The 16,222-nt window shown below is 43.0% G+C and overlaps 1 protein-coding gene across 1 annotated transcript; it reads right to left on the reverse strand.

The window, feature by feature from the left end:
- Positions 1 to 4,793: 4,793 nt before the first annotated feature.
- Positions 4,794 to 8,017, reverse strand: RB195_006398 (uncharacterized protein; the record flags this gene model as incomplete). Its single annotated transcript, XM_064179454.1, has 4 exons — positions 4,794 to 4,851; positions 4,910 to 5,007; positions 7,694 to 7,808; positions 7,893 to 8,017. 4 exons carry the CDS (start codon positions 8,015 to 8,017, stop codon positions 4,794 to 4,796), a joined length of 396 nt encoding a protein of 131 aa, XP_064036408.1.
- Between the last annotated feature and the right edge of the window lie 8,205 nt (positions 8,018 to 16,222).

A 16,222-nucleotide genomic window follows, 5' to 3' on the forward strand; every position in this document is an offset into this window, starting at 1 on the left:
AGATCTTCAATTGAATTTCATTCCTAAATTCGCACTATTGTTATTTTCAATTAGCATTCCAGTATGAACAATGAACTATACGCAGACAAATGAGGGACAGGGGAAGAAAAATGAGAGACAGAGAGCAGCGAGGGAAGATCAGCAGCAGTGTGTGGTTCTTTTCGTGAACAAAGTTCAGTAAGTTGAAAAGGTGATCAAAAAATGAACGAAAGAAAGAAAAGCCCACAATAGGTTTTGAAGAGATGTTTTATTAGTTGAAGCTCAGAGTTGGAATCGAGATTAGAAAATTAAAATGAAGGAAAAATTGCAAAAATCACCAAAATTATTCCAAAAAAAGCTAAATAAAGATTAGTGAGATGAGCTATTATGCTACATGGAAAAGCGGAAGAAGTTTTTTTTTTTAGAATGGAGGGCGGACATGCTACAGTGTCGTTGCAAAAATGAACATCACGGGAAATATACAATTAAATGCCTCGGATTCTCGTGATTCCGGTCATTTGCGGTGAAGAATATCCATTAAAGAGAAAAAGTTTCGAAAATAGAGTTTTTGCTAGAACGGATGAAGGGTGTATCGATCACCCACATCCTCCTTTCCTCAGATATAGAAGGTCAGTTAGGCTCAGAAGGAAGATGACGTACAAGTCCGGTGGAGTTGCGGTGCTCAAGGAGAAGGAGGAGAGAGGACAGAAGGAAAACCGACGTTATTTGTTGTCAATCTCCACAAAACATTCAATTCCACAAAACATATTTGGAATTCAAAATGGGTAGGGACCTTGGCTTACGCATGCTCCGATGAAAAAAGAATTTGGCTGCAATTGAGCAGAAACACGTAAGATTGTACTGGAAGGCAATGATGCTAGTCCTTTCCTAAACGATTCTACGGTTCCTCCTACTGATTCTTAACAAGATGTTTTGCCATTTCTGCGTGATGTGAATGACGAACTTCATTTACGAAGCGAAAATGAACAGACTTGCCATTCGAGCATTTCGATCATCGTCAGCAGATAACATGAATAAATCGCTTCCAAACCAAAGCAAGAAGAACTGTCACATCCCCAGCCAACAGCTATTCTTTATTCACTCTGGATCAGTAACAAAAGTCCTGAGCCTAATCGATTCTCCTGTGCCAAACGTGCTGAGTATGAGAGATTTCCATTAGTGGCCCAGAAATCCAAGCAGACTGTCCTATGGAGACATAAGATAGCACGTTTGTGATGTCAGAAGAAAAAAATATTCCTTAACGTAACCGGTTTCATTTGATATAACACACTTGAGGAGAGTGTTCTTGAAAGTGTTGCCCTTTGAAAGTTCCACTGAATCTCTTCAGTAGAGCACTGAACCTCCTCATCGGAAACAGGGGCAAAGGATTCGGGCAAGGATCAGCAAAAAAGCAACACTAGGAAAATCGGGAACGCTCGAGAGCGTAAAGTGGGAAATGACTAATGGAAATATAACACAAGTCCAATGAATATTTGAAAAATGTGATTGCCAAAAGAAGAAAGAATGTACGAAAAACATAAACAACAATAAAAAATTTGAAATTCGATCATAATGTTTGTTGCAGTAGCCTTCTCTGTTGCAGTGTTTTATCTCCGTAAGAAGGTTTGGAAAAGCTATGTGAGGAAAATTTAGTCAGAGATAATAGTTGCAATCATTTCACATCTACGGCACCTTTGATCTAAAAATATTCAAAATTGTCTGCTGGAACGCTTGTCCTCGGATTCGGCTAAATGTGGGCTCATGAATAAAATAAATTCATGATCACCGAAAACAGGACTACAGCTGAAATACACGTAAAAAGCCCTAGAACACATAGGAAGAAGGATGACATTGAATTCATATTAGCCCCGCGTTCCACGTTCCGATATTCCTGCTGGATTCATAAATATTGCCTTCCGATGCCTGGTGGCGAAAGTTCCACATGTTTCTTGAATGTCTATTAAAAGCACCATTAGAAGTTCATACCTCGCCCATACCAAGAACAGTAAGAACATACAATTGGGATAGCTTATTTCCAAATATCTTCGATATTAGACATATTACACAGCACTGCAACGGCACTTCAGACAACTTAGTAGCAGGAAGTAAATTAGTCCGATCACCTTGGATCGGGTGAGGTCCGTAACCTCACTCGATCCAAGGTCCATCGTGTCCACTCGAGAACAGGAGATTGCACTTTATTTCTTATCATTTTCTCATTAAGCAACGGATATCTTCGGAAAAGAAGAACAGCTCCGAATTATCCGCTATCACTATCTCTGGAAGACACCAGAACCTCGCCATAATGAGGGCATGAAGAGAACCAAGCCATAATGAGGCTACACCGATATTTTTTTCCTCGAAATATTCGCCTTAATCAACTTATTATACACATAGTTATTTATTATACCTATTATTATACTTATTCGATACTAGACTCAACCAATCTTTCATTTTACCTCTGTCTATCAGCTGAAGACTTCGAGACGAATTGACGCATTTGAAGGGAATAACCTCTCTAGACCATACAAATTTGTGAAGGTACAAAAACAAAGAATTTGTAAGGATCGCAGTCGCGTTGCTCGAACTTTGTGGTTGATTCGACCGCAGATATATTGAGATCAATCACGACAACCTATAGCACGACGGAAACATGATTCATGGCACAATCACAGCCAGTACAACAACAATCGATGCCAGCAGCGACAGGAAACAAAATTTCCTGTAGTCCCTGAATACGTTCTCACTCAATTGTGTTACCGGACACTCATTAGCAACCATGAGAACAATCTCATTTTAAGGACAATCTTACTTTTTAGTATCGCTACTTCGACGGCTCATGGGACGACTTCGTATTATTTGAAGCTGAGATTTCAAACTCGGACAACGTCTCACTACAGTTCCACAAAAATCGACTTAGAGCGCAACTAATAGAATAAGTGAAAATTCAAACAGAACTGAAGTCATTCAGGAAGTATACTAGGCTTGATCCCAATCAAAGTGGGCTTAGGAAATTAACGCTGAGCCCCTCTTGCTGAACCACTTCTATATTAGCAGTACAACGACATGTTTCCATCCAGAAAGGTGGCCGACCTTCAAAAGACACCCAAAAAGTAACAATCGGAAATAATTTAATTTAAAAGCATCACCCCACGAATCTGGGGTCTGGGTACGGATTTCAGGTGGAGTATTCGCATACGGGATCGTAGACTATGGGGAGAGGAATGATTCCGTCCATTTCATTCTAATTGCCGTAAAAAACGGCCCGGAAGATACGGCGCCGCACAAGACTGACGCGCTCCAATCGAACTCGTCGTAGAAAATAGCGCACCGGAGGGCTCAAAGCCGTATCTGCCGGGCCGTTTTCTACGGCAATTAGAACGAAATGAACGGGATCACCCTTCTCTCAATAATCTACGATCCCGTATACAAATACTCCACCGGAAATCCGTACCACCCCAGATTCGTGGGGTGATGCCTTTAACGTAGCTTCAATTCTCTTCCTTGCCAAAAAGGAATTTGGTGTGCAGTTTCTTAAATGTTTACTTTCTTTTCCAATTTGGTGTGCAGTTTCTTAAATATTTACTTTCTTTTCCTATATACGCCTTTCAACAGCCAACAAAGCACTCAACCTTGTCAGGAGACTAGAAGTTAGCTAGATGTTGCTTACTCCTCGGAGTCGTGAAGCATCACGTCTACAGTACGAAAGGCATGTATCAATAGATTGCACTAATCGTGTTATTATTGATATATTATCATTGTATTAATAGATGAAGCAATAGCCTAATATTTATCAAACAATATGGAATGCACCCTCAGTGATACTAGATCGGGTTAGCAGGAATAAACGGAAATGAAAGGGTTACGGGAAATTCTTAATCTTCTTTAGAGATAGAGTATTTCGATAAATTTGAACGAAAAAACCAGTTACATCTGTGAGGTTTTACAATAGAAATATTCTTCCATTTTAGGGCTAAACTAACATCAAATTGAACAGCTCTTGATCCAGTTTTTCTCAAAAGTAAGGGAAAATATGTGTGAATAGCGAAACTAGGCAGCGCAAGTGCATCGTGTTATGTCAAGCACTACTTCTGAAACATTTGCAGTAGATGACAATGACAACGGTTCTTTTTTTGTGGGGGGAATTATGCACAACAGAAAGGATAACAAGAGATAGTGGCAACAACAGCAACTAGATTCCGAAAAAAAATCTGCCGCTGATTGGAACACGAAACTACCACTTGTTTTGCTGTTCACTCATTGTCATTAGCGTTACTTGAATGCTTAAATGAGAAGTTCCACACAGCAGCTGCAGATCCCTCTAAAGCAACAAGAAATCAGAGAAACAGATCGGTGGAAATCGGCGAGCAGAGGTTTTGTGCTGTACATGTGCAGTGGCATGTCAAATAATGTAATTTCATCGGTTGGCCGACGTTATGCACTCTGTCAGTGAGAGAGCGACAGGGCAAACTGGTAGAGTTTTGGCAGCAGTTCGAGGCAGGAGTAGGAGCTGCCTAGAACGGAAAACACAGTGCCTATTTAATGATCGAACGCATGTGTCTGTAACAATGACGTATTTCGGCCGATATTGCAACAGAACATTCGACGGATGAATGTAGCACTGATCGTCGGATGCTTCATACACAGTCCATTCAGGAAGATACGTAAGAGCAGATCACATCCACAACAATCTCCCCTCCCCGCTCAAACACAAACAGCCGCTTCACATCCACATGAGGATGCGTGCAAGGAATGTTTTTCTCCGGCGCTGATGCCGTATTTCCAAATGGGTGAGTGAACTGTGATCGATGGCATCATTCGTCACATCCCGCATTACATTTTAGCAACTCGGGGATCATCCGCATTGATTGCCTGAAATGCCGACCAGTTCAAATAGAATCTGTTTCGAAGAATCAAACAAGACACTTACGACACTGCGACAAAACGAGGACCACGGATCTCAATAATGGTCGTCTTTTCCTCGCAAGTAATTCTCGAGGTAGAGTACCGTGAAATTGATGGTCTCTTCTAGAAAAGACAATTTCAGGAGTGTAGATTCCAGGTATGTTCCAGTTATGCCCTTCAAGGACGATGTTCAATTCCCTCTATTCGTCCTGAACGGCGCGAGAGACGGACTTCTTGTACGAAATTCCCTGCGAGGCACCTCACAACCCCACCTTTGCGCCGCTCCTCTCAGGAGACTAGTAATTTGTTTCAATTGAAAAGACAGCTGGGGACACCTAATTTATTATCTCCGCTCGCTTGGTACGCAGAGTGCGTGCGGCGGTAACGCGTTATAAGGTACCTCGTGAGGAAATTCGTACTAAAAGGCCGTTCCTCACGCCGCTTTTCAAAACTAATAGGTGAACAGGGCGATCAACCAAGGAAGGGGGAGGCGTAGATTACAGCCATGAGTGATCCCACTCATGGTTTTAGTCTACATCTCTCCTATATTTCTCTGGAAAGATTCCGAAACCTTCACGAATCGACGAAGACAACCTATGAGAGGTCCTGTGAATCGAATCACCCATTACAAGCAATGAAGAAAGCGATTTGCAGAAACGTAAAATCGATTAACAAGCTCGTGTACAATTCATTAAAAATCAAAGCAATGTCTTGAGAGGAACCTATTACTGTTACTGAAAAATGGAAATAACCAACACAGAAATTAGCACACATGCATTCAATGTGTGTGAATCGAGCAGTATTCACTAGTCCCTATATAATCTCTCAAGTGTTCTTGGGCTTAAATCCTATTCCTCAGACGTCCCGGAGGAAACAGACGCCCATCGTTGCGAACCGCCTTCAAAGAAATTCGATGGCATCAGTCTGAAGGCAGCGTGCCACGAATCTGGCGAAAAATCGGGCGGGAAAAGCGAGAGATCGGGTTTTAGATTGTGGGATACGGGCTGATTCCACTCATCTCTCTCTGATCGCAAAAAACGGCGGTGGAAACGGCATTTGTTCCACGAGGCACGTTATGAAATGAACCTGATCTTAATATGGCGGGCGTCGCTCTGCAACATTCTTGGTGTAACAAGGAACGGTGCGATGCTTCGCTCTGCATGCATTACAATTCACTATTCCTTCTTATTATGAGCGCTATACCTTCGTCTCCTTCTCGATCTTTCTCAGCCTTTTCTGGCGCTTAAGAAAAAAATGTGTCCCGAAATAAGAATGTTAAATTACAACTGCGAAGTCTTAAACGTTTTCTATGATAGCGCCGTTTGAAACGGGTAGAGCAAACAGGATCATCTTCTAGATATTTTCGTACGTCCTCGAATTCTTTACATTTTGTGGTTCTCGACTTCTCGAGCCACATAAATAACCGTAGTTAATGTAATGATAGCACAAAACAGTACAAAATTTTCGGTTAGATCGCCACATTTCCCTCATGAGCTGTCAAAATCCTTTCTACTCGAGTGTGCATGTTTACATACATAGACGCTCCTCCGCAAAATTTCGTTTTATGAGGAACGTCATACTATCGGAGACTTGCTATAGTCGTTCCAAAGGGACCCGAAGCTCCTAGCTCCACTCGAGCTGGCGAGATGATGAGCAAGCGAGGGTCCCACATTGATTTATCGCGTTGGTTCGAGCGCAGCAGCCTACGTACCCGTCGCATCTTCGGGTTGTTTTGAAACGACTGCTCCATCAAAGCGCCGCCAACCATGTTTTTTCTCTTGGAAAAGTCATGCTGAAACGTTGTTGTGGGTGGGGTGAGGACTACGTTCTGACGGAGAGATCATAACTTCGAGAGATTACCCCGTAGTCTGTTCAGCGACGTAGAGCGCTGGACTTGACCTCTGCAGTGGACCTTTTACACAGAATCCCATGCAATGTCCCACTCCGTACGTCGAGGTAATTCAGGGGTCAAATTACAACTTCACCGGCAAAATTTTGAGAGATTTTTTCAAGACGAAACGGAAGAAAAACGCCTAATCACGTTCTGAGATAGTATCAGCAACTCAAGGGTAATGACTCTACAAATTAACGTGCAAGCACCTGAAGGCCATGTCTTCATGTCAACGACATAGTGGAGTTATTGTCGGGCAAAAACCGTCTTATCGAGTATAATCTCATCGACCACCAAGGCGGGTCGACGCCCTCAGCTGAGAACACGTACTGGCCGACACTACTACTGCACGCATCGTCAATGATTCAGTGATGTGCCTGCTAAAGGGCTACACATCCACTTCTACATGGATGAGTCTGATTACGCTAAAAATAAAAGTATGAGTCAATCCCGACATGCCCAAAACATTCTGTGACATTGTGATTGCCGCTTGAGTCGTCTTAGCACAGACACAAATTTCGCTACTCTCTTCTCCCTTTTCGTGCCATAGAGGTCGAGTCGGATACCTCCGCGTTTAGCCGCATCTATACATTCTGTCGTAGATCCCTCATTGAGAGAGATCGATGACGGAAAATATTAGGTTGTTTTCTTCTTACACCTTGAAATAAACCGACGCTTGAAAGATAGGACCTTTTCCCTTAGGGGCTCAGGTAAAAGCAGAGGGGTTCAAGAAGTTTCTAGCCAAAAGGCATATAAGAGTGGTGCGTCTCTGTCTTCCCACTGTTGTAATGCAAATGGATCGACGTCATTTTCGAGTGATCTTCTACGAGTGGAATCAAAGTCATACGGCACGTCAGACGGCAACCAACAGTAACGAGACGCTGAGAAGAGCACTACTAACACTACAGCTACACTAACAACTGGTCCCGCTGTTTCGACGACCTGCCACACATGGGATGCCGTCGCTCCAACATCGACGTCGATTTCTGCAGCCTCCTGCAGGGGTTTCCGAACGGCACGACGCGGACGATGGCTGCATAACTAGGCAATCCTATGCGTAGCATCGAGGTTCACCTATGCCCTCTAGGCTACCGGAAAGTGCATTCGAAGAGGGTACCCAACGCGCCGCCGTTTACCTCCTCCATGACAACGCGCAGCCGCACCTCGCTTCGGCCACAGGCGGTCAAATTGAGACCGTGGGTTCGGTAACGGTCTCGCCGTATTCTCCAAGCCTCGCCTCATCAGACTACCGATGGTTAGGAGCCTTCAAGCACTCCCTGAAGCGAGGACGGTTCAATTTTTCCGCTGTTTTTTAAGTCTCAGCAACCCAGCTTCTGATTCAAATCAATTGGTATCCTCTCATAAAGATGGATACTGAGTTAGGCCGGATACTCGTGGTGAATACATCGACGGATGATGTTGTGATTAAAAAACTGTGAAATTGTAAAGGATACGCACGTGTAAAAAAGTTACCGCATATATATATATATATATATATATATGTATATATATATGCAGTTGCTTTTATATATATTATATAATATATAATATATAATATAGGTCATGTTGGACTGCCTTTCAACATGTCAGTTTAAAACGACAACACCTCAGACAGTAGCAGATCGGTGACCTTTCATGAGGCATCAGCCTAATCCTCGATCTAGCATACAGATTTTTTCAATGAAATAGATGCGATCGATCAACGGATTTTGTGCAAAGAGTGGTCTAAGGTCCACATTTTGCTCCAAGTGTCAGTGTGCAAAGTTTGGTCCAAATCGGTACAACGCCGATTGTATCCTCGCTTTTCGCTCAGGATTTTGTAATTTCGAATGGGAATAGCTACTAAGTTCTTCTACAGTAGGCAGAGAAAGTAGACTGAACGTCGGACTGACGGGCTCCGCTCTCCTTGAATTTTGGCTGAAAATAATTTAATACCTGTAATTCGTCGGTCTGATATAGTCAGTTCAAAAGCACCTGAAGCTCGTGCAGTTGCGTAAGCAGATATGTTCGAAGTGCCGCGTTGGAAACAGCGGTTACAGCGAGGGGAAGGGGTGGGGAGAACCCTCGTCAGCGCCACCCATCGCCCTCCACCGTTCTGCTTGGAACGCAGCAGTTTACGCAACAGTACGGAGCTTCAGATTTTTTTGACTCGGTTACAGCACGGAACCCATCCGACCCCACTGCTGTTTGGCGCCAGCGCAAGACATATTCTATTGCTTTCTGGTGCAGTTACACTAATCTGGTGCGTCGGCACACCAATCTAACGACGTGAGTCTCTGGACAAATACGCCCGAATTGGATTCGACTCGCTGCATAAATTATTTTTGTGACATATAGACCAAACTCGTTGTTATTGTGTTGAGGAATGGGCTTTTTTTTATTTGTAAACGCACACAGAAATAAAAAGAACTATCAGGATGTTCTCGTGTTTTTATTTTTCTGCGCTAGAATGGAGCGTGAAGATTCGGAGCAGGGCAACCATTTGACCTCATTTGCATTCAGTCAATGCGTTGAAGACGTCGAAGTTGCTCACGAGATTTCTATGGAAAACCTTTAAAAATACATGAAGAGAAACAAAAGGAACAAAAAATCCTTCGAACGATGAAAGTAAAAAACAACGGGGAGGGACACTACTGACCGACTTGCTGAAGTTTTTTTTCTGCCTAAGATAGACTTGAAACGAAGCTCATGAATTATTCCTCCGCTCGCTATATGACATGATAATGATTCTATTCATACATTCAGATTCGTTCCCGCATTGCCTCATTTCGTCCAAATCATACATTCATTGACAGCACCAAAAATAGATTATGTGCATAGGTGAGATTGAAAATGTTACAGTCACCATTCCTGAAAACATTTAACAATTCGAAATCAGTTAAGTACGACTAACGGTGTGCGATCTGCCCCTTTCTATCCAGGACTACCTCTCGGAAGAAAGTACTGCTGACATATCCAAGGAGTGGATCCGCAGGAACTACTTTCCTGCTGCGCCCACCGCGTCGTATTGATTGAACCCGCCGTCACACTACTGCTTTCGCAGACAGAATCACATTCTTTTCAACAGTCCTTTCAAGACATACGTTGTCAAGCCCTCTTTGACATATTGTTACTGTTATGCCGTTTTACTTTGGTCGAGAATGAGAAAATAGAAAAAACTTTCTAGGAACAAGCGAGTGTTTACGGCTGGAAATCAAGTGAAAACAAGTAGGTTCCGTACGTGACACGCTGTGCTTGGTTTGACGCCGCTCTATGTCTGATCTGTCACAGCTCTTATTCACTGTTCGTGAAATCCCTATCGTCTCCATTGGCTCAAGTAGCTTTTCTCGGGGCCTGGGGAATTTTGCTTCACATTTTGGGTCTAATTCTACAGAAGCAGTGCAGAAGCCCCTCTACCTTCAGAAGCAACAAATGTTCGAGTCAGCAAACTTTTGTCTCTTTCATCCCAGGAAAGACTCGTACAATTCATCTCCTCCCCTCTTGAAGTCTCGGAAACTCCCGGAAACAAAATCGCTGAACATCATTCCAATTGCTCTTTCCCTTCTGCAACTCGATCTTCTCAGAACGTCGGATCGTCCTAGCTGTTGGATTTGATATGAAACGATGTCAATGCAATGTGAAGCTTGGTTTTTATTGAAGGTGAGGATGCCATTCACCCTCTGCGGTCCCAACGCGATTCATTGCACTGGGCACGTGAATCGCAGCAATCAGCTGAGCCGACGAGACTGAGTGAGGGTGCTTGGCTGTGGTTATCTCCCCTTCCTGTTTCAGTAGTGATCAAGGATTTGATCAGAATTAGTCGGTGGTGTGTGTTCGTTTCCTGCTGGCTCTTCAGCGCAGAACCTCACCTTCCTTAGCCGACGCAGTATCGATCCGGTCCCTCGGGTGAACGAAGTACCGTCTGCCGTTCTCCCCTCTATTCTTCTTTTTTTACCTCACCGCTCCATTTATTGTAGGCGTGGCCTTTTGTTTTTTGCTCTTGTTGAAGCATATTAGGAACTTCTCGAATGTAACAGTGTAGCATTCTTTAGAGTTGTGCCTACCTAGCTGTCTTTGAGTTGATTCTAATTAGTCTTGATATGGTGGGATATGCAGTAGTTTGACATCGTTTCTAGTCTGGGGTAAAGTGTCGTTGGGGGGAGGTGGCCACTCAGAGGCACCCTTATTTCTCGAAGTAAATAATCGAATCAATCGGGGCCCTAAGGCCTAAGCATTACCCTTGAGGATCTATGACATGCAAACTTAAGTTACTAAGGGAAAAAAGTAAGTTAGAGCTCCGGGAAATAGGAGCCCCAGCGAGCGCCTCCCCCCCCCCCCCCCCCCCAACGACACTTTACCCCAATTTGTTTTTGAATTTTTTTTCTCATCAGCGTAAGCGGATTGAACATACGTGGCGCTTTTTGCGAAATATTTCGTTCCACGCACCGCCTGTGTCGGTTAGGGCAAATATTTCCGTCTGTTGTATGATATCTGATTACTCATAATTCGGTGGAACTCTCGATGTGCATACATTCACAGCTCTCACTTCAAGAACGACTAAAATTCTGACGAATTAAAGGCATCACCCCACGAATCTGGAGTGGTGCGGGTTTCAGGTGGGTTATGCCTATATAATAGGGTCGTAGATTATGAGGAGGAGGATGATTCCGTCCATTTCTTCTTAATTGCCGTAAAAAAACGGCCTGGAAAATGCAGCGCGTGCCACAAGGCTGGCGCGCTCCAGTCGAACCCCTTGTAGAAAATGGCGTCCCGGAACGCTCGAAGCCACATTTTCCGGGCCGTTTTTGCGGCAATTAGGATTAAATGGAGGAAATCACCCTCCTCCTTGTAATCTACGACCCCGTATAGGGATAACCCACCTGAAACCCGCACCACCCCAGATTCGAGGGGTGATGCCTTTAAGGGTTGCTTTTCCCCATACTTTTCAGTTGTACCAATTCTACGCTTTACTCTCTCATTATATGTGAAATTGTTGCTTTCTTTCACCTCACAATGACTCTACGTTTTTCTTTACGTTTAGTCTTGTAAAAAAAATTGGCGATATTTGTCTCGTGTGCCCCACTACATGTCCGTGGTAGACACACACTGGGGCACTCGTTTAACTAGTAAACATTTCGTCTAAGAATCACTGGCAGAGCAGTGCCTGGAGTGCAGTAGTTTCCGATCGATATCAGAGGATTCCGGTATTTTAGTCGTAAACCACTCAGTCGCGCAATCACAGTTCAGTGGCAGCGTGCAACGAAATTTTCAGTGCAGGGCTCTCTGCATGAGCAGACAGTGCTAGACGTTTAGTTGACGGAATTAAGAGCGACCACTCATTTCCCTCACAAATCTATAAATAGCATGCATTGTAGCGCTGTGTGTTTTCGATACGTTTCTCAACGATGCAACTTATTAAGCAGCAGAAGGTTGTCATCGTCCTTGATACGTGATTCAATTAATAACTTAAATCTGCGGCAAAGGCTGCCTTATTCTCACAACCGCAGATAGTTTTAGGTTCGGAAGCGTCCCATCACCTCTAATAAGTTGCATCGTTTGGAAGACGACAGGATTATTCTGTGTTATTATTCCACAACGAGGAATACAGCCTTACTATATTTTCCTGGATGTTTGGAAGAGGGGAGCGAGCGTGATTCCTCTCATGCGCACCCTTACCAATATCCAGTCGTGCGGAGCTCACAACTTCGAAGGTGTTTAAACCTTGCCTTTAAAGACAACGCTTGACGACTTTTTCGTGGTGCGGAACCCACGCCCACAAAGCGTAGAGTTCGGATACCTGCAAAACCCAGCGTTCATCTTTCCCTAACCGTCGTTAGAAACGACGTTGGAACAACTTCAGTTCCTACGAAGTACGTTAGAACGCACTTCTGTTTCGCATTTCGATCCCCTCAGCAGCCTATTCGTAGCCCTGTTCCTGAATAGGCTGGGGATGATGATAAGATGAGCGGAACCAGGGTAAGTTCCGCAATCTACTGCCCGAACTATATACTTTGGCTGTGCATTTGTAATTGTAACGCATGCAGAGCGAAGCATCGCACCGTTCCTTGTTACACCAAGAATGCTGCAGAGCGTTCACCACGTCACAAGCGTGATATGCTGCCTTTGAGTTCTCCTCTCGCATCTATCAGTCATTATATGCGCTACAAGAATAACAAAACGGGAAATATGTTGTCGGTGCGAACAGTCGGCACCCAATTTCTTTTGCACCACTGATGCATGTTTGTTTAAGGCAGGGTAGAGTGAAGAGAAATTGCGTAGCGGTCACACACATAATTCGTACGCTGACTATACACAGAATACAACGACTTCATGTCGCTGATGTTAGCGATTATGCGGCAAATGGAGCATCATTGTCTTTATTGTCATCAGGGCCAAGCGTGGTGGACTCTCTTGAATCATCAGGGCCAAGCGTGGTGGACGGAACCTTACTTCCTCTTCTCTTCCTCCTACGTCCCTACCACAGTTCTTGATTGCTGTCAATTCAATACATTGGAAATTTACAGTGTTTCGAAAAAGAGAAATCAAAAATTAGCCGAGGAACGAATGACAAGTGGGAAAATCGGTAGCTGATAGAAGAAACACTAAGTAATTGAAGCAAATTTGCAGAAATGTTGAAATATTGGTATTGAAATACTTTGATTTTCTTTTTATTCCATTTTTATTCTAAAATCTACCAAATATCATTAAATACTGATTAAAGGACATAATACGACGAGAGAAAGAAGGGTCGGGTGCATAGGTCAAACTAGGGAAGAACGTCGATGGAGAAAATGAAAAAATCTACATTTTGATCCTACAATACGACAATGGGACGACGCAGGTTCGACACCCCACTGAGTGAAATTTTTCCGAAGGAGTTAGCAATTTGAAACCACTTCTTAAAGATGAAGAATTTAAATATAAAGGATAAAGTTTCTGGCGTTAATCAATTCGCTTGATATGTGCCCCCACGTTCACTTCAATTCAGAATCGTTTGAGGTGCACGACCGTGCAACTGGCCTATACAATGACTTGCGGAGGCTAGCCGATGTGTCAAGTCAGTGCTCTTATATATATATATATATATATATATATATATATATATATATATATATATATATATATATATATATATATATATATATATATATATATATATATATAGATAAAATCTCAAAGATGACGAATTTGAAGATGCAATATGTATAAGTATATATTATGTGTTCAAATTGAGGCAGGTGTAGTGTAGCGGTTAGAGGTTCCGCTTCCTGCACGATCGGTCGGAGGCTCGAATCCACCCTAGTGCTTCCAAGCCCTTCATCCCTCCGGGTCGATAAATTGGTATCAGACTTATCTGGGAGTATACATGCAATATATATTATATATATATATATATTGCATCTTTAAGTTCTTCAAGATTTATATATATATTATATAAATATGTAGTGCACAGCAGTTTAAAAGTGGATTTAATGGAATATAATTACCAAAAAAAAAACTCAGATTCCGTGCACATTGTTATGTACGAGAGATCGCGAGTAACTTCATCATAAGATGATCTAAAGGAACATTTTAGGTAGTTTTTCAGAGAAGGTTTGCTCTAAAGTACAGTCATATGTTTTTTTTTTCAAATCTCAGTCTTTTTGGAATTTTGACGGGGCAAAATTTAAAATTTTCCGACTTTTTTGGATTTGTTCCTCTTAAATTTTGGGAGAGCCAGTCGGTCCGGAAAGAAGAAATTTTGCGTATAAGGTTGTACTTAGTCTTTTTATCCAAATATATGGGTGAGTTTTTTTAAACGCCGTCCCTTTTTGTTGAAATGGGAAAACTTTCAAAATCCCAATTTTTGCTGGTGCGCCGAAAAGTATCATCTTGAATAAAATACAACAACTCAGAGTAACTTAGCGAGAAGTAAATCATCTTCATGTATGTTGTAGCCGTAAACTTCCTCTATGAGATGCTGCATCACTCGATTTCAAGGCCCGCCGTTTTTCCAAATTTTTGATGGGATGTGGTAAAAACAGCGATATGACTGGTTTTGAGGACAACGTGCACAGAATTAGCTTTTTTGGTCATTAAATTCTATCAGATATACTTTTAAACTGCTGAACGCTACGAGTAATTAAATTCTTCATCTTTTAGAAGTTGTTCCAAGTTCCTAACTCTTTTGCAAGAATTTGACTGAGCCGGGTGTCGAACCTACGAGGTCTCATTGTTAAACTGTCATCACGTTATGCATTTTCAAAACAAAATGTTGTTTATGTTGGGATGTTCCATACTGTGCTATGCCTGAAGCTAAATATAATCCGGCACACTCCCTTACGAGCCCTGATGGGGAAATCCCATCAGACGTTTGACCGTGATTGTTTATGTTACTGTTAAGCTTCTTAGTGACTAGTTAGTAGATCAAGAATGCTTCTTTTTTGAGCTTAAATTCCACTTTTCAGTTGATCACTAAAAAGCGAATTACTGGAGTGGCACGTTTGTTAGCTAATGGCTCCACCTCGACCAAAAGCTTAAGTAATGCTCCAGGTTCAGATCGTTGCGATACGGTTGTACACTCAAAGCCGAAACCGCAACCAAACGTAGTTAGAAATGAGGCGAATTAGTCACTGAAGTGATAAGATCGTTATAGTAGAGTCAAAACGAAGTGAAGCACGGTGCAGTTGGGTAGGCGGTTGGTTCGAAGCGGTGCGGTGGAGCACAGCGGTAAGGCTAGAGTAAGGACCCCTGCTGCCACCGTTCATTGCTGCAGTTGGCGATGGTCCCTTCTCGATTCCAACCGCTATCTCCGCACCGCTTACGCAACTGCACCGTGCTTCATGTCGTTTTGACTTGACTATATCTACGAGATCATCCTTGGCAAGCTCATAATAGATGGGGTAGAATCTAATCCGGTTCCTACGTATTAGGTTTTTAGGGAGGCACTCCGACAAAAACGCTGGACTATGCTTATGAGGATGAATTTTGCTACGAGTACGTGTAGGAAGTAATACTGTTATTGTTAGCAATTACGCAAAAAATATCTGCTAATTCACAAAATGAACCAAAATGTATCGACACCTCCGTACAGTAGTGTCAAAATGACGTGAAGCACGCACGCAATTGTGTACGCGGCTTCTCTCGAGGCGCTTTGGTGGAGCGTAGCGGCTAGGAGCGTGGTGAAACCCTTATAGGCACCACCCATAGCTGCAGTTTGCGACCGTACCAACTCGGTCCCAATTGCCGCCTCTACCGCGCCGTTTCGAGCGCATGCAGCAGTACAGCAGTCAATGGAACAAAGTACGGAGAACGCGAGTCTCCCATGCCAGAAAGCACAGTTAGCTATCAAATTCGCACTCTGCTTACGGTTTATGTATATTTACAGTGTATTACAGAGTGATAAATATAGTAGAGTCAGAACGACATAAAGCGCGGCCCAGTTGTGGATGGAGCGCATCGGTTGGAATCGAGGTGGCACACCACAGT

This window comes from Necator americanus, chromosome I (genome assembly GCF_031761385.1).
Source record: "Necator americanus strain Aroian chromosome I, whole genome shotgun sequence".
NCBI classification, from domain to species: Eukaryota; Metazoa; Nematoda; class Chromadorea; order Rhabditida; family Ancylostomatidae; genus Necator; species Necator americanus.